The sequence below is a fragment of the Barbus barbus genome (assembly GCF_936440315.1).
Source record: "Barbus barbus genome assembly, chromosome: 28".
Taxonomy (NCBI): domain Eukaryota; kingdom Metazoa; phylum Chordata; class Actinopteri; order Cypriniformes; family Cyprinidae; genus Barbus; species Barbus barbus.
Window position 1 is genome coordinate 24207571 of NC_136756.1, and position 21495 is coordinate 24229065.

The 21495-nt window shown below is 37.1% G+C and overlaps 2 protein-coding genes across 2 annotated transcripts in view; both read right to left on the reverse strand.

Annotated features, from left to right (window-relative positions):
• Nucleotides 1-21495, reverse strand: part of LOC306848313 (netrin-G2-like) — a 69929-nt gene that overhangs the window by 2207 nt on the left and 46227 nt on the right. Inside the window, exons 6-7 of the mRNA XM_079382779.1 lie at nt 3295-3462; nt 1123-1257 (exon numbers count right to left, since the gene is read on the reverse strand). Of these exons, the coding sequence (XP_079238905.1) occupies nt 1123-1257; nt 3295-3462 (303 nt within the window). The remainder of the gene's footprint in view (nt 1-1122; nt 1258-3294; nt 3463-21495) is intronic.
• LOC306848272 (uncharacterized protein) lies at nt 7704-11562 on the reverse strand (the record flags this gene model as incomplete). The annotated part of the gene is made up of 4 exons (XM_079382728.1): nt 11429-11562; nt 9034-10161; nt 8130-8258; nt 7704-7717 (listed from the first exon to the last, which is right to left on the reverse strand). Exons 1-4 carry the CDS (start codon nt 11535-11537, stop codon nt 7704-7706), a joined length of 1380 nt encoding a protein of 459 aa, XP_079238854.1. The 5' UTR covers nt 11538-11562.

Genomic DNA, 21495 nt, shown 5'->3' on the forward strand with positions numbered 1-21495 from the left:
CAAAAGAACAGCATTTATTAGAAATTGTCCTCTTTTTTGTAGTAATGTGAAAGTCTTTTACATCAGTTTAATACGTTGCTCGGTTACACTTTATTTTAAGGTGTCTTTGTTACAAAGTAATTATACATTTATGTACTGAGTAGTATTAATTAACTAAATGTACTGTATGGTTAGGGTTAGGATTAGGGTTTGGTCTAGGGTTACTTGCATATAATTATGCATCATTTATTGTTATTATAATATTAAGTACATGTAATATGTAACAAGGACACCTTAAAATACCTATTGCTAACTAAAAGTATAAAAAAAAAATCTGAATATCAAAACATCAGAATAATATATCAGAAAATAAATAATAGATATTAATAATCCGTGTATAAAATACCATTAAATATTTAATAATAATTTGATAATTATTAGAAATTAATGAATGAAACCGCACCTCACAGTCAACTGAATTAGAATATTTAAATAATGCAAAAAAAACAAAAGTAGTCATTTATTATTTCAAGGTTTATGCAATGCCTGCATGAAAACCAGGTCTAACTAGAGCAGAGATGATAATGATGACCCGCGATCTGTCAATGATAATAATCTGTGATCCAGCAATAAAACAGACCTTTGGAGTCTTTTTGGAGACTGTGCGTTAGAATCCCATATACACATCATTTTCAGATAATTTTGTATAAAGTGTTGATCTAAAAAACAGTTTTCCTGAGTGTCTGAACAACTGGGAGCTGTCACAATCAAGTGTATATTTGTAAACAGTAAATTCTAGTTGTTTTCTAGTCCTTGGCTGACAGTGTTTCATTACACAACCAATTCTTTGCTAGGTTTGAACCAGCAGCCTTCTTGTTACCCTACCTCACTGCTTTAGCCACTGTATCACCCCACCCACAAGTATCTACAATGCACAAATGCTGCTGTGACCAGCAGGCTGTTATTGGTAGTACAACAGAAAAGACCTCTGTGAGTAACAACAATGTTGCTCATATGTTTGAGTGAAAGGACACCCATATGTTGTTCGTTCACAGCACTTTATTTGTTGTCTCATCCATCACAGAATGTGTCTTTAATGACTAAGCCTGTGTTTAATCCCTTTGTGAAGGATGTGTGACTTACGCATGCAGCCTTGCTTCCAGGTATATCCAGGCAGGCAGTCCTCACACTTCTGGCCCGTGGCGCCCTCTCGACACTGGCAGAAGCCTGTGTCATTGCACCGGGCATGTAAGGAGCCCAGCTGATTACAGTTACACTCTGTGTATAGAAAATATATACATTATTCAGCAATTGTAGATAACTTGTGCTGAAACCTTGACAAGAAGGCTATGTTCTCTTTATTTTGTGATTTGATTTAATTGAACTATGAAAACTTTCAGAACGTAAAACTCAAAAATAGCTTGTTTCATGCTACCAATATTGCTGCTTTGCATATTGAAGGATAAAGTTAGAAACTATTTTTAACTATGCTCCATACGGGGCTGTAAAACTGTGTTGGACTCGACAGCAAACCTGCAGCTCCTAAAGAAACAGTTCACTCAAAAATGAAAATTTGCTTAATGTACTCACCCTTAGGCAATCCAAGATGAGTTTGTTTCTTCGTTTGAACAGATTTGGAGAAATTCAGCATTACATCACTTGCTCACCAATGCTCCACCAGTACAAAAAGTCCATGCCCTGTTATCCTCTCAAATCTACATCCTCCAGCACATTTCTTTAAACTGTTTTTGCTTGTAAACTCTGGTCGATCTGTGCATATTTCTCACCTGATCCGGACAAGATGACTGGAGAAAGCAATAATATTGATAGAAGGCTTGTATTTTAGCTTAAGTTAAAAATGTCTTAATGATTGATGGATTGGAGTTGTGTCAATTACTTGTGGATTATTGTGGTATTTTCATCAGCTGTGTGGACTCTCATTCTGACGGCACCCATTCACTGCAGAGGAGCAAGTGATGTGATGCTCTATTTATCAAATTTGTTCCAATGAAGAAACAAACTTATCTACATCCTGGTTGGCCTGAGGGTTATACATGTTTTGCAAATTTTCATTTTTGGGTGAACTATTCCTTTCTGAGGGACATAAAAATATGTGGTAAATAGTCATAAATAACAGTATTAGTGGACCAATATTATGTACAGCGTTTGAAAAGCTACAGCATTTTACCTAAAGGCAATATAGCATAGCCTGAAGGCAATAGGCATATATTCACATGTGTTTGCAGGAGAAATTCACTTCTAAGTTTGCGAGTTGTCAGTTTTATGTGATCAGTGGTTGCTCATCAGTCATGTAAGCAGGGTTTGCTCTATGCATTCACAAGGGCGTAATTTGTCCATATGGGCAGCTGTCAGTCAAAGCGCAGTGATTTATGTGTGTGTATTTTTCCAGTAGAGGTCACTGTATCATTAACAAAGTATTGTGACAGATTGCTTGAACAGCTCTTGGAGCAGTTTTCATCAAAAAGCAAAAAGAAAAAAAATAATTAATCTTCGGATTTCTGATTGTATTTCTCCTGCCCCCATTTTTAAGTCAACATGAAATCGAAATTCATTCTATTTCCTATTTTAATACACATTCCTTGTCTTATAGTGAATTATTAATTTAATTCCAAAGAAAATTTTTGGTCTTCATAGTCTTATCGAAACGCCTGTGACATGTAAAAATCCCAAATCTCTCTTTTGAGTTTTACCATGTACTGTCCACTTTTTAAAATTCAGTCAGTTCCTTACAGATAAAATCAAATCCCATCCTACTGTGCTTTTTTTCTTTTTTTTTTTTTCTTGTTAAATATCTGGTGTTACAAGTATTACGGAAGTAAAATGGGTTGCATGTGGCATTTCATGTTGACTTTAAGATCATGCACAATAGTTTTTTTGGAATCACATTTCCTTTGTGCTCCTCTCATATCAATACAGCTATTGATTGTTTTGAAGCTGGACAGTTAATTGAAGCTGGACAGTTAAAAATGCAAGTAGTTCAGTTTCCTTGATCTTAAGTAAAAGAAGACGGGAGTCTGGGAGAAGATTACTTGCAAGTCTCTAAAATGAATGATGCATGATATTAGTATATTTAAATCCATACTTCTGTTGGACTTCAGTAGGTCAGAAATTGTCACATGTATGGCAAGGTGGTGGCAGACCAAATGTTGGACCGTATGCAAATGAGGAAAGGTTTCTCGACCTTTCCAATTCCATACATATCATTTGGCCAGAAAGGACAATTTCTGTGCGGCATGGTGTGGGTGCGTCAGGGGAACAGTGAAACAGATTGGCGTGGAGTGATATCTGACTGACCTATGCAAACATTCTCATCGTCCAGCTCAGCAGAAGCATTCTGGAAGTATCCGAGGCGGCAGTGCTGACAGTTCTGCCCTCTAGTGTTGTGTTTGCAGCTCACACAAGTCACAATGTTGATGAAATCAATGTAACTGCAGCGATTTGAGTGACCGTTGCACTCGCAGTCTGATGGAGAAAGAGTAGATAGGTGTTAGTCTGTGGATCAGGGAACGAGGGACAGGAAGGGGAAAAGACAGGAAACTCATGAATGAGAGGACATGGGCATGACATGTAGACGCTAAGAAGACTATAAACTAGGCTAAGACTCTTTAGCCACCTGGAAAAGCTGGCAGGCATTTAACACTTCCTAAAAAAATGATGTGAATTAGATTACAGACCATATTAGCCGGTTGATTTCCAGTCCAGCCTTAAAAACATTACTGACAAATCCTACCTTAACAACTGCGGCTGTCCACTTATTGCTTTTGTCTAATGTAAGTTTATGGAGATTATTTTTACAGATATTTACAGAAGTACAGGCTGTCGCCTTCATTCCCAAATAAACATGCTGACACATTTGCTTGAAAGTAAGGCTGCAAAACGTTTAGTCGCGAGTCAATTTTGACTCATTAATCGAGTCAAAATAAAAGTTTGTTTACATATTATGTGTGTACTGTGCATATTTATTATGTATATATAAATACACACACATACGTGTATAAATTAAGGAAAAATATGTTGGATTTAAATGTAAAATATTTATATTAATATATAATATAAATTATATACAAATGTGTACGTACAAATACATACAAATGTATTTTTTTAAATATATACGTGTGTGTGTGTGTGTGTGTGTGTGTGTATGTATGTATATATATATATATATATATATATATATGCAGTGCCCTCCAAAAGTATGGGAACAGTAAAGCCAAAATTGCTCTGTTGGCTGTGGAGTCAAGACATTTGCAAATATGATTAAAAGATGAATATGAGACAAAACTACAGAATGTCACATTTTATTATTGGGTGATTCAACACATAGATATTTTACCAGCTAAGAAGTTCAGCACTTTTAGAGTTTCATCCCTCTATCTGATGTGAGCATAAGTATGGGAACAGTTGCCTCACAGGTCTTTCTAAGTGATCAGCTGTGTCCTGTTGCATTAATTCTTCAGATATTAAAAGCAGGGAATGTGTCGTATCAGTTATATCCATTACTTCTGCATTCTGAATCCTGCATTCAATGATGACACACACACACCAAGATGAAGATGAGGGAGCTGAATTTGAGAGAAAAGCAAGCAATTTGTATGCAAAAAGAAAAGAGGAGGTCAATTAGAGCTATAGCAAAAACAAAGGGCATGGAGAAATCAAGAGTTTGTAAATCACCAGCGACACCAGCAACCAACAACTACCTGATCGGCTGAGAAAACAACAGTAGTTGATGACAGACAAATCATAAAAGCTTTGAAAATGAACCTAAAAGATGTGTCTGTAAAATCGCCAACAACTTCCAGAAAGCTGGGGTGATGCTCTGACAATCTACTGTCCTCAGGAGACTTTGACACAGAATTACAGATGCTACACAGCAAGATGCAAACCTCTGATCGGCACCAAAAATAGAAAGCCAAGATTAGAGTTTGCAAAAATGCACAAAGGTGAGCCAGAAGAGTTTTGGAACTGTGTTTATGGACCGATGAGACACAGATTAACCTTTATCTAAGTGATAGGAAAGCAAAAATTTTGGAGCGGGAATTTCTGTTTTAAAAGGGAACTGCAAATGATCAGCCTCATCTGTAAAGCATGGTGGAGGGGGTGTCATGGCATGGGCATGCTCTGGAACAGGCCCTCTCAACTTTACTGATGACTTAATGTATGATGACAGTAGCAGAATGAATTTGGAAGGGTACAAAACCATCTTGCCTACCAATATTCAAGAAAATGCCACCAGATTCATTGGGAAGTGCTCCATATTGCATCAGGACAATGACCCAAAACACCCTGCCAGTTCAGTCAAGGAATTTATAAGGGCAAAGAAATGGAAAGTCTTAGATTGCCCAAGTCAATCTCCAGATTTAAATCTGATTGAACATGAATTTCACCAGCTGAAGAGGAGAGTAAAGGCAGAAACTCCCTTTCAAAGGATGAGACCAAGAGTCTGGTGATGTCTATGGGTCACAGACTCACTGCTGTGATTGTGTGCAAGGGATCTGCAACTAAATAATAGCTTGTAATCTTTTATATCTGCCTTATGTTCAACTGTCCCAATACTTATGCTCACATCAATGAGTGGGATGAACTCTAAAAGAGCTGTTCTTTTTATTTGGTAAAACATGTATGTGTTGAAACGGCTAATAAGAAAATGTGACATTCTGTAGTTTTGTCTCATATTAATCTTTTAATCATATTTGCAAATTTCTTGACTCCACAGCCAACAGAGCAATTTTATCTTTACTGTTCCAATACTTATGGAGGGGACTGTATATATATATATATATATATATATATATATATATATATATATATATATACATACATAATAAATATACACAGTACACACACATATAGTATGTAAACAAACTTTTATTTTGAATCAATTAATCGCGACCTAATCGTTTTGCAGCCTTGAAAGTAAATGAATGTTATTTAACTGACTAACTCAAAATGTTGATAGTCTTTCCAGTTTTTCATTATTTTACTGTGTCGCTTAACAACTTCTTGGGAAATAAAAATGTTTTGCAGTGTCGTGATTCATTCCAGCCCACATAGGAATAATATCCAATCATTTTTACCACTTCATGAGCACTTTTAATGAAAATTACACTGATCATGGAAATCTCCAGTTCATTCCTGTGGGATGTACTGTAAAGCTTGTCCGAGTCAGCAACAGTAAACCACCAAGGCTGTGGATCACTGTAGCCTAGATTGCTTTCCTTATGGTTCCCTATTTTTCATTTTTATTTATGCACTGCTATTATTTGGGCTACACTTTTTTATATTTCATGTTCTTACAGTGTGCTTACACAAGAAAGTACTTAATTTAAATCTGTATGTGTACTTGTATAATGTACTTACACGGGTTAAGATTAGGTTTAAGGGTAGGTTCAGGGTTACTACCTAGTTATTGCCCAGTTATTGTAATTGCTATAATAATTACATAATATGTACATGCAGAACAGGGCTGTAGAATAAAGTGCTACCATTATTTGTTTATTCTAAATAATTTTATTTTAATTATTTTATAATTAAAGACACATAAGTCAATTAAGTAGTAGTCTTGGTCTATCACTATAGTTTAACTAGAACCTTGTTTAACTGTATTTTGTTCCCTATTACTGTTATACATCGTTTTATTTATGCATTAAACAAATATTATATTATATGTTACAAGTCTTCTAATGTGGTCTGCACACACCAGACAATTACTCCATTTGGCTTGTTGGTATTGCTGAATATTCAGATAATTTTTTTAGCGCTTAATTTAATCTTCTGAAAAAGATTTTTGGGATGCTTTTACATAACACAGTACTTTAGACATCTCCAAACAGACTGACTAAACAGCAGAGAGTCATTCGTATGAGTGAATAAACCTGTAGGCCTTAATTAACATTAAATGGACATTAATATAACACTGATAAACAGTGATAATGAGCTGCTGTTAAAGTTGTGTTTGAGAAGCTGATCTTTTCGATTCTTTGCTGTTTGGACACTTGGGGCTTTGAATAATTGATATGATGTTTTAAAGATGCTGGCAACGTGGGGTCCTGCTGTGTCACAGTCAGCTAAGCAGTGGGATGGGGGGCAAGAGCAGCTAATTAAATATAAATGCTCAATTACTCCCCAGATTGGTGAAGGGATGGAGCGATGTTTCACAAACGATCTTGCATCTTCAGCAGACAGCTGTCTAACACTTGACGAGTGAAAATGCAAAGTAGCTACTTTCTAGAAGAGGATGCTTTTGATTATACAGCCTGGGGGAGATCCTTTTGTTTTCTAGCAAACACAATACATCATGAGCAGCTTACCTTATGAGATAAAGCAAAAAACAAAACATGCGAGCACAAAGAAAAGAGAGAGACAAGAAAGGGCGACATGGAAGAGAGGAAATGAATAACATTTAGGAAGCAATTTTTCCACAGTTTCCACATTAGTGTCTGTCCATATTCAGAAAAACAGAAATCAAAACCGAATTGTCCTTTGATAAGCATAGCCTACAGGAGCGCTAATGCATATAAATACATCATTCACATAAAATGTCATTAAAACTCAGAAAATGACGTCTTTTTGCTATCTTGATTTAAAGCATCGCCTTACCTTGAAATCTGATGTACGCTATTCTTGACAACTGTGTTTTTGGCCCCCCAGGGATCAAAATCCTCGTGACAACTTTAGAATAAAAGCAACGTTATTCTCTTTTTTGGCTAACACGGCTGCACTGTTGGCACAAATCACTCAACAATGTGCAAAAATTGACCATAAGGGGCGAAAATGTGAAACTAGATACACTAAAATGATGCTACTGTTATTTAGGAAATCTGATAGGCCTACTGTAAACAAAACAGCCTAAAACTAGAGGAAACTAGGGTTTAGAGTTTCTTTCTTGTGGATCTAATGGCAGCTAAACCAATCAATATGCTACAAGCTGTAAATGTTCTTCACTAACAGATACTCCATCTCATCCACAGCAGCATTACTGGAAGATACAATGCAGTCAAGCAGAAATGCATTTTCAGACCGCAGTCATTTAAAAAGTTAAACGTTTTGTCAGTTGAGTGCAGTATCTGTTTGTGTCATTTCTATAGCGTAGCTACGCACGATGCACACACTCAGCGACAAATGCTGTATACCTTTTTTCTCATAGTCTTTCTTTTCATAATCTTTTTCTTTCTTTTTTTCCTTCTCTTTCTTTTCCTCTTTGGCTTCCCTGCTCTCTCCGGTTTTCCCAGCCTCGTTCTTCTTCTTAATGCCACCAGATACTGTTTACACCAGAGAGATCATGAGTGTTTGAAGAAGAACACGTCACATGACACTTTTTTCCAGTTCATTTTATTCATTTTTCAGATCTCATACACGATTTGTTTATGCTGACATAGTGGTTGAATATTTCAGGATATTGTTTTAAACGTTATTTCACGGAATGTACAAAGGTCTGTTCATTAACACTGTGTACTTGTGAGAAAATCTAATTAAGGCTTGAACCCCTTTGTTTATTCAAATAATAGAATAGTAGATATACTGTATAAAACTTCAGTGTTTTGTTTTAAAAGTGTTTAAAGGGATAGTTCACTCAAAATGGCAAATCTATTATTATTTACTCATCCTTTTGTCATTCCAATCCCATATGACTTGCTTTCCTCAATGAAAAAGGAATCAAAAGGAATCTTTTATTTATATAGAATATTCCATAAAAAACTGTATTTTTCCCCGTATAATGAAAGTGAACAGTGACTGAGGCTGTCATTTTGCCAAACAACACCTTTTGTGTTCCACAGAAAGTAAGTCATACAGGTTTGGAACGACATACGGGTGAGTAAATGATGACAGAATCTTCATTTACTATTCCTTTAAGAGAGGCAGGCCTCTGGCTTACTGTTCTGAAGGCAATTTGGGTTGTGAGACACAAACTTCAACAGATTGCACCTCCAAAATGAACTTCTGAAGCTCCTTTAAAAGTGTATCATAGTGTAATTTTCACTTTAGCAGGGATTATACTTGTCAGAAAATTCAGATGTCAAGATTTGCTGTGGGTACCTGGGGATTCTACGTTTTTATCTTTCTTCAAGTTTGTTGATGTTTTTTCCTCCTTGGACTCAGCTAGAGGAACTTTGCTGTTTTCTCCTACTTTAGATTGAGGTTTATTTTGAGGAGCATCTTTATCTTTCTTCTCCAAGTTTGTTTCTGGTTTTTCAGCTAGAGGAACTTCACTCTTCTCTCCTACTGCAGATGGTGGTGGTTTACTTTCAGGAGCATCCTTATCTTTCTTCTCCAGATTTGTTGCTGTTTTTTCCTCATTGGTCTCAGCTAGAGGAACTTCACTCTTCTCTCCTACTTCAGATGGGGGTTTACTTTCAGGAACATCTTTATCTGTCTTCTCCAGATTTGTCACTGTTTTTTCCTTGTTCTCAACAAGAGGAACTTCACTCTTCTCTCCTACTTCATATTGGGGTTTACTGTCAGTCTCAGAATTAGGTTGAGGAGCAGCATCAGTGACGGTTTCCGCTCCTGCTGTGACAATATCAGCACCATCACCTGGATCTTTAGGAGCAGGTTTGATTTCATCAGACACATCAGTTGCTTCTGGACCTGACGTTGCTGGGGCAATGGAAGCAATCTCTGGAGAAACTGTAACTATTGCTGGAGCATCTGTTACAGCTGCAACGGCATCAATTGCAGGTGCATCACCATCAGATGTGGGAGTTAGAGGAATGTCAGATGCCGGGACAATCAAATCGATGTCTGGAGGGAGTGCATCAAGTGTCTTCATCACTGCATCAGTTGAGGACACAACTGTGCTTGTAATTAAGGTTACTGCAGTATTTGCTGTAACCATTGCACCCGCTTCCACTAGAGATCCATCAGAAACAAGTGAATCAGCATCAACAGCAAGAGATGTTGGCAGTTGAATGGTGCTAGCTGATGCTGAAGATGTTGTTTCAGAAGTTGCCATGGTTGCAGAAGCTGTTGTTGCCATGGTTGCAGAAGATATTGCTTGGATGTCCATATTGAGTGTTGTTGCAGTGCCGCCAGAGGATGAAGCAAATGAATCAGTAACCTCAGGAAAAACAGAAAGTGGATTGCTTGTAACAAAGCCAGTTGTTACAGTCACAGTGTCGGTTGCTGCGGTGGCCGCATCGGGTATCACATCTGGTGCTGCGGAAACTGTAATTGTGAGCATAAAGAGTCAGATATCTAAACCGTTCAGTCAAAAGCAGTATAGATGCCTACGGATGCCATTGGTACCCTTTGGGCTTACATACTCTACATAATGGATGTTATTGCAGCAATTCAACCTTTGGCCATTTCCAGTTCAGCAGAAACAGGATACACAAGATCTGATAGAATCACTTCCCCCGTTTGTGCCCCCATCCAACCCTTCAAGGACAGGACTCGCTGCTTTTTCCTGTTATGGTTTCATGTATCTATCTATCTCTCCGTAAGTTCAATAAATTGGACCCTTTTTGGTCTTCCTTACCATGACCTGGTCTCTTTTCTCTTATGAAATATTTAGCAGCTGTTCATTCAATCGCTATTCAGAAATAGATCTGAAAGAATTGAGCTCTGGCCTTCAGCTGAGCTTCTACCACCACGCCATGCGCTCTCAAAAGTGATTGTGTTTCACAATAACAGAGTATTTAATGATTTATCTCCCGAGGCTGGGCTTGCCATTTTCAGAGTTACAGCTTCAGCGCCATTAGGTTTGAAAGGCAAACGCTACACACACCTGGTGGTGGGATAGGTGAGGTGGTGGCATATTGTTTTGATTAAGCACAAAGCAAAAAAACTTCTTCACAGTCGACAAAACTGAACACCTGCTATCTAGCACATCCGATTGGAAATTTAACCTGCTTTGTAAGAGGAACATATTGCTTGTAAATGCAGTAACTCAGCATGTACTTATTGCAAAAAATATATTAGTGATATTGACATTTTCACACAAAATAATTGTATAAGAAAATAAACTTTTTATATAAAAAATTATTAAAAAATAATCATAAATTGAGCTGAAAGTTGTCTAAATCATACTTTTTTTAGTTACGGTATGTTCAAGGCTCTTTTTAAATCTAGTAAAGATTCAGAGTGCCTTCTAATAGAATAACTGTAATGTATGCATTCTCACAACCAGGAGGGCAAAAGAAAACTCAATGTATGACTTTAAACATGCTCCCTGTTGAATATTTCACCTCTCAATTATTAACACAAGTGAGACCGAATAAATGAAGAATGTCTAACCTAAATAGATGGACACGTGCTTGCATATATTACGGCTTATTTCAAGGTTGAAATGTCTTTGCGAACAGAGTTCCTCAAATATCAAAACTTTAATACTGGGAGACATTTAGAGAAAAAAATGTTTGTTTGTTTGTTATTCTCTTGTGCAAACGTGTCAACAAATTGTGATTGTGACATTTACAGGAAGGTCTCTTACCTGGCTGGTCAGGTGCAGTGGGTACGACTGTGAGTGTTGGACTAGACGGAGATGGCACCGTAGTTAAAGACGAGGTGTCTGTCTGGCTCGAGATGGTAGCAGCTGGCATTGTGGGCAGAAAGCTTGTCACAAGTAGCACTTGGGACAGTAAAATTACAGCACTGAGTCGAGAGCCGAGAGAGTAAGTAAAGAGGGCCAGCTACCTCCTACTGTTAACACTTCTATTTTTAATTTTAGCTTTGGAAAACATACTTGTACTTATGTAAAAGAATACAAAGTCTGAAAAAATTATGAGTACATCTAGTTGTATAATAAGTTTAATCACTCAAAGCTGTTTTCTAGTTTTTATGTATTGCAGTATATATCTGATGATAATGATGATTGTTTTTAGGTGCTATCACTGATTTTATTATCGTATATTATGATGTTTTTTCATGACTAGTATAAATTCAACCACAAAGCTAAAACCATCAGCCAAGCAATGCTTGATCTTAAAGACACTCTACAGTGCATCTACTACTAAACAGCAATGAAAAGGAACTTTAAAGTCAACATGAAATGAAAATCTCTATTTACGTATGTATGGTCCACTTTTCACAATCCAATTAATTCCCAAGCAAGTTTCTTCCTGCATTTTGATCCCACTGAATATCCTGTTTCCTTCAGAATTGCATCGCCTATTTACTTTACCCAGTACAAGATACTGATCTTATTGTGAGTAATTCAAATGTTTGTCTGGTCCACTTTTCACAATCCAATTAATTCCCGACTAAGTTTCATCCTACATTCTCATCCCACTGAATATCCTGTTTCCTTCAGAACTGCATCATATTATGTAAGTAAAATGCATTGCGAATGGCATTTCATGTTGACGTTCATGCAAAACAGGGAGCTAAAAGCACGTCCATTAAACAGGGTTTCATAAATCAAGTCTGTATCCACCAGCTGAACTGCTTTAAGATGCTAATGCAGTGTCTGCCTTTGTCACCTGGTGTATTGGTGAGGGATTCAGGGATCGCTGAGCCGCCTGTAGGGGCAGGAGGAGAAGTCGATGTGTCACTGGAGGTGGCCGTGTCTAGTCAGCAGACAGAAGGATGAGCTCGCCAGTGCAGGGATCAAATACCACGACAGTATTGCCCATCAGAGCCTAAATCAGCCTGATCTCAGCTATTCGCTGACCACAAATAAAGGGCACCGCTAAAGACACTTTACTGTAGCCCACAGCACTAAAGAAGAACTCAGATGAGCACGATTTTGATGAGGTATGGATTTACACATGACGTCAGTCGGTCATAAAAACTCTGCAAACATTAACAATAATGCGGTATGTCCATCATGGTCAAGGTGATCTCATTTCGTAGATTTTCATACATACAGATTGCGCACATTTTTATACACATATTCATTGGTTTAAATCAATACTGGATATTTAATTGTGGATGCATTTGCACATTACCTTTGCCAATGCAGAGGTCAATCTTTAAGAACACAATTTTGATATTAATTTTAATATTAATTACTTATTTAACACTTCAATCTATTGTTGTTTATTGTTTTATGTATGTAATGGTATTATATTTGTAATATATTTATATATACTCAGTACTCAGTATAGTTTTTTAATGTCAGCCATGTTAATATATCAGGTAACATATTTTATTATGTTAATATTTATTTTATACAATTGTATATTCATGTTTATCTAATTTAGTTTTAATAATATCAGAAATGCATTAATATATCAAATTTTAAGAAAGCAATTTATTTGAATTTGCATTTAATGTACTTGAAACCTTGGTCGATGACGATGACAATACAAACAAACAAACAAAAAACATATATATATATGTGTGTGTGTGTGTGTGTGTTATAGGCCTATATTATATATTAACATAATTTATATTCAATGTATTCTATTTTTATTTAAATAATTTATAATAATTTATAATTGTGTTATTTATTATTGGCCATAAGTAAAGGAGCATTAACCTTGATTAGTAATTATTTAAAAAATGTATGTAATGCACTGTGAGAATATTCATAACGTAAGAAGTTGTTCATATGTAAAATGATTTACATTTCAAATGTTAATATGACATTTTATGTCTGTCCAGACACAAAAATGTACACATGCTAAAATCAGATGTGAGGTTTGAATACTGAGATAATGTTGTCATGGTAGCATTCAAACACCTCTGTTTTACCATAGTACTTTTGTTGAATGTTTGCACATACAATTTTTTTTATGAACTCATGTGTTCACAAACTCAAATAAAAAAAAAAAAACACCCTAACCTACTTAAAGTCACATGTGCTCCTCAATGCCAGCATAATGCTAATCATCTCTCTCTATGCCAGTATTCACAGTACTGTACGTCAAATATGGAACGTGGCATTTGGCGTCTCATGCATGTAAGCTTGTTTGCTGCTGTCTGGCTGTCTCAGTAGGAGCAGGTGTCTTCCCTCTGGAAGAGGAATGACCATGTCAGCTCACACTGTGCCGGAGCTGATGGGAGCTTTGGGATTCAGCGTGGGCAGCCTACAGTGAGCACCGCAGCAGGCCGATATTTCCTGCTCTCATGCATGCTGATGTTTTATTAAGGTTGCGTCCCTCCCCAGTGTTTCATAATTAAAGCATGGCTGAAGACACTGTTCCCTAATTCCACGGGTTTATTGTATTTATATGGTTTGCTAATGAAAAATGGCCTGTATTACCGATAGATGTTTTTAGTGTTGTGTCTGAGTGCCGTGGCTGAAAATAATTTATTTCTCAGTCTGTCTGTAATAATTCAGTGAGAGATTCACACAGGGATTCGTGTTCTTTGAGATCAGTTGCATTTTCGTAATTATACAAACTGGTTTATATAAAGGGGGACATATCATGGAAAATAAAAGACTTTGTAGTATGTACTCTTTTATAACCTCATGCAATGCAAAACTTCCTTTCATTGGATCAAGAAATTTATGGAAAGCCATGGATTTGACGTCTGAACCAACGAATAGTTGGAAGAAAGTTATAAAGGTTTGGAACAACATGAGGGTGAGTAAATGTTTGACAGAATTTAGATTTTTGGGTGAACATAACTGAATGACTGACCACATTTACATATAATTGTTTGTTCATTATTTAACAGATTTCCCAAAGAAGTAAGAAAATCATAACAGAGGCTGTTTACAGCACATATACTACCAATCACAAGTTCAGTGAGATTTTTAAAAATGTTTTCACCCAGGCTGCATTTATTTTGATCAAAAATACAGTAATATTGTGAAATATTATTGCAATTTAAAATATTTTTTTATTTTATTTTAATATAATTTAAAATGTAATTTATTTCTGTGGTACAAAGCTGAATTTTTAGCAGTCATTACTCCAGCCTTCAGTGTCACACGATCCTTCAGAAAGCATTCTAATATGCTGATTTGGTGCTCAAGAAACATTTTGTTATTATGATTTCATATTTACTTTTTAAAAAAATTGAATTATAAATATCTTTACTCTTACTTTTACATACATTATTGCTGAATAAAAATATTGATTTCTTTAAAAAATATACTAATCCCAAATCTTTGAACCATATGGTATAGGGGTCTAAACTATCACAAAGTGTGTCAAAAATATTAACAAAAAACTAAATTACTTGGTGCTAAAAAAGCCACATAATAGATCATTCAGACACGTTAATTGTATGATATAAAAAGCTCCAAAATTAAGATATGAAGACATGAAAACTTCATTATTGTGGCAGATGAGTAAATTTATTGAAAAAAAAAAGTTCAGGAGTCAATATATCTGTTCTGGTGTTACAATTGTGCTATTTTTTAATATTTGGTCTTGATGGATGGACTGTTTATTCAATGTTTTACAACAGTTTTTTTTTTTTTAACATGCTGTGTTATGTTTGTCCATTCACATAAAATGATCAGTAGAGGCATCCAAAGAGGAATTATCATCCAGTGCCTTTTAACAGGGTACTAATCGAATTAGTCTCTCGCAGTGCACTCATGCTTTCTAGACAAAGAGTGTATTTGTGCCTGTGTGAGAGAGAGCTCAGAGCTTGGTACAGGGCTGATGAGCAGGGAACGGGTAACAGGAGGGCAGGCATATGGCCACGGGGGGTTAACGTAAGAGCTGGAGCATGGGCAGATTTCTCACGTCACCCCCCCAACCGCCATCTGCCACCGAACCAGACCAGAACCAAAAGAGCAGGCACAGAGTGGCCCGATCTACTTCAGATCGCCTTCAGTCTCTGGCCACATTAGTATGACAGAGAGACACAAAGAAAGAGTGCTTAAAAAAAAAAAGACAGCCTTGCAATCTTGTGAATTAATGGCTCTGCTCCAAAGTCTAGTAAGCTGACTATTTAAGGCATCATAAGTGCACTCCTGCTGTTCCAAAAGGTAGGCAGGATGACTGTGCTGCCTTCTAAGAAAATGTCTTTTGGCCAGATTCTAAGACAGAATGTATGCTTCACAAAGGAAGCAATGCCAAAATGCATCGTGACAATCTATCCAAGTTGGTGGACGAAGCATGAGAAATGTTGATTTCTAAATATACTTATTTGAAATGTTGATTTATAAATATACTTATTTTTTTTAATGCAAAAATTTATGGATAAAAATAGTAAATCTAAAAAGTAGTCTATTTTACATCACATGTGAGTGCTATTGTGCTTGTTAGAGTTTCACAAACTCTAACATAAGAATGAAACTAACAAGAAAATCTACATCAAAATATTTTATGTACTTGAACCAGGAAAGACCAGAACTTCCAAAACAGTTTTCCAGGGTTACATTTCAAGGTTACGTAGTGTACTGGCATTTCAGAGTAGCGAGTAACACTGTCATGTTTTATACAACCCGAATTCCGGAAATGTTGGGACGTTTTTTTAAAATTTGAATAAAATAAAAAATAAAAGAATTTCAAATCACGAGCCAATATTTTATTCAAAATAGAACATAGATAACATAACAAATGTTTAAACTGAGAAATTTTACAAATTTATGCACAAAATGAGCTCATTTCAAATCTGATGACTGCTACAGGTCTCAAAATAGTTGGGACGGGGGCATGTTTACCATGGTGTAGCATCTCCTCTTCTTTTCAAAACAGTTTGAAGACGTCTGTGCATTGAGGTTATGAGTTTCGGTGTTGGAATTTGGTCCTTGTCTGATATAAGTTTCCAGCTGCTGAAGAGTTCGTGGTCGCCTTTGACGTATTTTTCGTTTAACGATTCACTAAATGTTCTCTATAGGTGAAAGATCTGGACTGCAGGCAGGCCAATTCAGCACCCGGACTCTTCCACTACGAAGTCATGCTGTTGTAATAGCTGCAGTATGTGGTTTTGCATTGTCCTGCTGAAATTCACAAAGCCTTCCCTGAAATAGATGTCGCCTGGAGGGGAGCATATTTTGCTCTAAAACCTTTATATACCTTTTAGCATTCATAGTGCCTTCCAAAACACGCAAGCTGCCTATACCGTATGCACTTATGCGCCCCCATACCATCGGAGATGCTGGCTTTTGAACTGAATGCTGATAACATGCTGGAAGGTCTCCCTCCTCTTTAGCCCGGAGGACAAGGCGTCCGTGATTTCCAACAAGAATATCAAATTTGGACTCGTCTGACCATAGAACACTTTTGCACTTTGAAACAGTCCATTTTAAATGAGTCTTGGCCCACAGGACACGACGGCACTTCTGGACCATGTTCACATATGGCTTCCTTTTTGCATGATAGAGCTTTAGTTGGCATCTGCAGCTGACATGGCGGATTGTGTTTACCGACAGTGGTTTCTGGAAGTATTTCTGGGCCCATTTAGTAATGTCAATGACAGAATCATGCCGATGAGTGATGCAGTGTCGTCTGAGGGCTCGAAGACCACGGGCATCCAACAAAGGTCTTCGGCCTTGTCCCTTACGCACAGAGATTTCTCCAGTTTCTCTTAATCTTTTGATGATGTTATGCACTGTAGATGATTTGCAAAGCCTTTGCAATTTGATGTTGAGGAACGTTGTTTTTAAAGCATTCCACAATCTTTTCACGCACTCTTTCACAGATTGGAGAGCCTCTGCCCATCTTTACTTCTAAGAGACTGCCTCTCTAAGACATCCCTTTTATAGCTAATCATGTTACAGACCTTATATCAATTAACTTAATTAGTTGCTAGATGTTCTCCCAACTGAATCTTTTAAATATTTCTTGCTTTTTCAGGCTTTTGTTGCCCCCGTGCCAACTTTTCTGAGACCTGTAGCAGGCATCAAATTTGAGCTCATTTAGTGGATGTTCTCTATGTTCTATTGTGAATAAAATATTGGCTCATGTGATTTGAAAGTCTTTTAGTTTTCATTTTATTCAAATTTAAAAAAAAGTCCCAACTTTTCCGCAATTTGGGGTGCAGTTAATCTGTTATTGATGCTATTGAAATGTACAAGACATTTAGATTTATTTGATTATTATTTGCCATATTTTTTCTCTCTTTTCTTTTTTTCTCATTTTTTAAAATATTTAAACTACTTTAGGTCAAAAATAAAATAAAATAAAATAAAACAAAATAAAATAAAAATTTAAAGTGCCCCTATTATGGATTTTTGAAAATGACCGTTCATGCAGTGTGTAACACAGCTCTAAATGAATGAAAACATCCTGCAAAGTTTTCAATCTGAAAGTGCATCGTGTATAAAGTTATTGTCTCTCAAAAGAAAGAGTTGACTCTTAATCATTGAAATGAGTCGTTATTAAAATGAATCCCAAGCCGTTTCATGTTGACGTCAACATGAAACATTAGCATATTGCCTGTGCAGACCTGGAAAAACTTGATTTTCGCGTTGGTCTGAATGAAAATGCAAATTCATTCTTTGCCACTAGGTGCCTCTTTTGGATCATTAAAAGCTCACAAACACTGCTTTAAATGAAATCGACCAATCACCGCAGCTTAACGTCACGCAAAGGAGGGGTTTGGAAAAATTCATCGTTTGGGAGTCGTTGAGCAAATAAGGTTAAAATAAATGCATATTATAAGACAATGAAAGTGTTTTTTGACCTTGCATACTTGTCAACCTGATGTTGGGGACTCCCAAAACCAAAATATGAACCTTTCATAACCCATAATAGGGGCACTTTAACTTTTCAGTTTGGTGAATGTGCATGTAGATGCTAGAATATGCAAACGGCCAAAGTGATTGGCTCATTCAAATTGAAGGCGGGGCTTCCATTCCATTAAATCACACACCATATTGAGCCTTAAGATTTCTCCCATTATTTTTTTATGAATGGTCTGTCTCCTCATACCATACAGGTGCATCTCAATAAATTAGAATGTCGTGGAAAAGTTCATTTATTTCGGTAATTGAACTCAAATTGTGAAACTCGTGTATTAAATAAATTCAATGCACACAGACTGAAGTAGTTTAAGTCTTTGGTTCTTTTAATTGTGATGATTTAGGCTCACATTTAACAAAAACTACCAATTCACTATCTCGACAAATTAGAATACTTCATAAGACCAATAAAAAGAAAAAAAATTTTTGTGAATTGTTGGCCTTCTGAAAAGTATGTTCATTTACTGTATATGTACTCAATACTTGGTAGGAGGTCCAAGCTTGATACAGTCGGGGTGGAAGTGGAAGATAAGCGCTCACTTCTCTAGAAATACCCAAACGGCGTGCGTCTCAGATAGCCTCTGTCAACCAAAAATCCAGCTCCTGGCCTTCCTGAGTGGCTCAGTTTCTAAGTCCGGCGGACCGCGTTTTAACTAACAGGAGAAGGGGTGAAGGCGGATCTCTGGCGCCTCAAAACCAGTTGCTTCGGGCAAATGGGGCTCGTTAACCTTGATTGGTAGCCCATCTAGGAGAAGGTAAACTCTGATCCCAAACCTCCGCTGCCTTGCAGCTATACCCACCCATGGGAAAGGCTAGGGGAGTAAACCCCGATTTCAAACCCGGAGATGGAGTCCCTAAGGCGGTCCGACGCTGTCTTCAACGTGGCATGGAGTTGATCAGTTTGTGGCACTGCTGAGGTGGTATGGAAGCCCAGGTTGCTTTGATAGCGGCCTTCAGGTCATCTGCATTGTTGGGTCTGGTGTCTCTCATCTTCCTCTTGACAATACCCCATAGATTCTCTATGGGGTTCAGGTCAGGCGAGTTTGCTGGCCAATCAAGCACAGTAACACCATGGCCATTGAACCAGCTTTTAGTACCTTTGGCAGTGTGGGCAGGTGCCAAGTCCTGCTGGAAAATGAAATCAGCATCTCCATAAAGCTTGTCAGCAGAAGGAAGCATGAAGTGCTCTGAAATTTCATTCAGTTCATTTTCTCTACAGCCCAGGTAAGACGCTTCTGATGTTGTCTCTGGTTCAGAAGTGGCTTGGTAGCCCTTTTCCTGAAGACGTCTGAACGTGGTGACTCTTGATGCACTGACTCCAGCTTCAGTCCACTCCTTGTGAAGCTCTCACAAGTGTTTGAATCAGCTTTGCTTGACAGTATTCTCAAGCTTGCAGTCATCCCTGTTGCTTGTGCACCTTTTCCTACCCAAATTCTTAATTCCAGTCAACTTTGCATTTAATATGCTTTGATACAGCACTCTGTAAACAGCCACATCTTTCAGTAATGACCCTCTGTGACTTACCCTCTTTGTGGAGGGCGTCAATGTTCGTCTTCTGGATCATTGCCAAGTCAGCAGTCTTCTCCATTATTGTGGTTTCAAAGAACAAGAGATACCCGGAATTTATACTGTAGGGATGGTCATTAATTGAAACTCAAATGTAAATATTCTAATATTTTGAGAAACTGATTTTTGACTTCCATCAGCTGTAAGCTCTAATCATCAAAATTAAAACAAAAAACTTTTGAAATGTTTTACTTTACATGCAATGAATCTAAAATATATGAACGTTTCACTTTTTGAAATAATTTACAAGAAAAAATTAACTTTTCACGACATTCTAATTTATTGATATGCACCTGTATATGTGTCTTTGACTTAAAGCAACAATATTTATTTATTTATCTTTTAACCTTGTACCTTTTTCAAAATCATTCTGATGGTAAACGAATAACTTCTGCTTCTTTCCCACACTCTCTCCCAAATGTCTGTCCTGGGAGTATGTGAGTTTGGTGAGTGGGTACGAAATTCTGTGAAAAGGGCAAATTTTAACATCAAAAACATGCATATGTACAGCTATCCACTGTAATTAGGACAGTGAACTCCACTCATTTAACTCTAGACAAAACTACATTTTGTTGCTTTAAGGAGTGCTGTTTGTATGACCCATGAAGTTGCTGTCTGTTTAGATCATTCAGTCACTTATGAACTTCCATTTGGTTTTGGAGCAGAGCCAGTTCCTTGCAGTAATTATGAATAATTTCACCTTTATTACGTACAGTTGCTCACTAAATCTTCGAGATGCTTCTCCCCATGCACTGCATCAGACACTTGGGCATGAAGATGTGCAATAACATTGCCCTTGCTGGATAAATGCATGAGGGTTATTTTTAGTGTGATGGGAGGCCCACAAGATTAATAAACATTCATCATCCATTTCCTCCAAATTCCTGCTCTCCGTATTTCTCTATTGAATTCTCCCCCTCTCTCTCTCTCTCTCTCTCTCTCTCACTCTGTTTTCCTCTCTGTCTTCTCCTTTAGGACAGTGAGAGCTTTCTATCACACTTTCCAAACACTCTATCCAGGAAAGAGGAATGGAATAAACGGTGTTTCCAAATTTTATTCCACAGTAAAATTTAATAAAAATAAAATAAAAAATGACACTTGATAGCAGTAGGGTTTAGTCCCAGGACTGTTTGGAAATCATTTTGGTAATGATGTCTTGATTTGGCCCTGAAGCACATACACTGATAACCTTCCTGCTTCAGCGTGACGAGTGCAGAGGTCACTGCTGCTGCAGTCCTACTGGAGAAACTAGATTTCAACAAGAGTTGCGTCCGCATCCTAATTTATTCTGGTCAGTAACTGCTGACTTAGATTAGAAGGCTTGTAAAATGAACAAACCCATTTCATTTTTTATATTGATGTTTTCAGGTGGGTAAATCTGAAATCAGTCATACATGCCA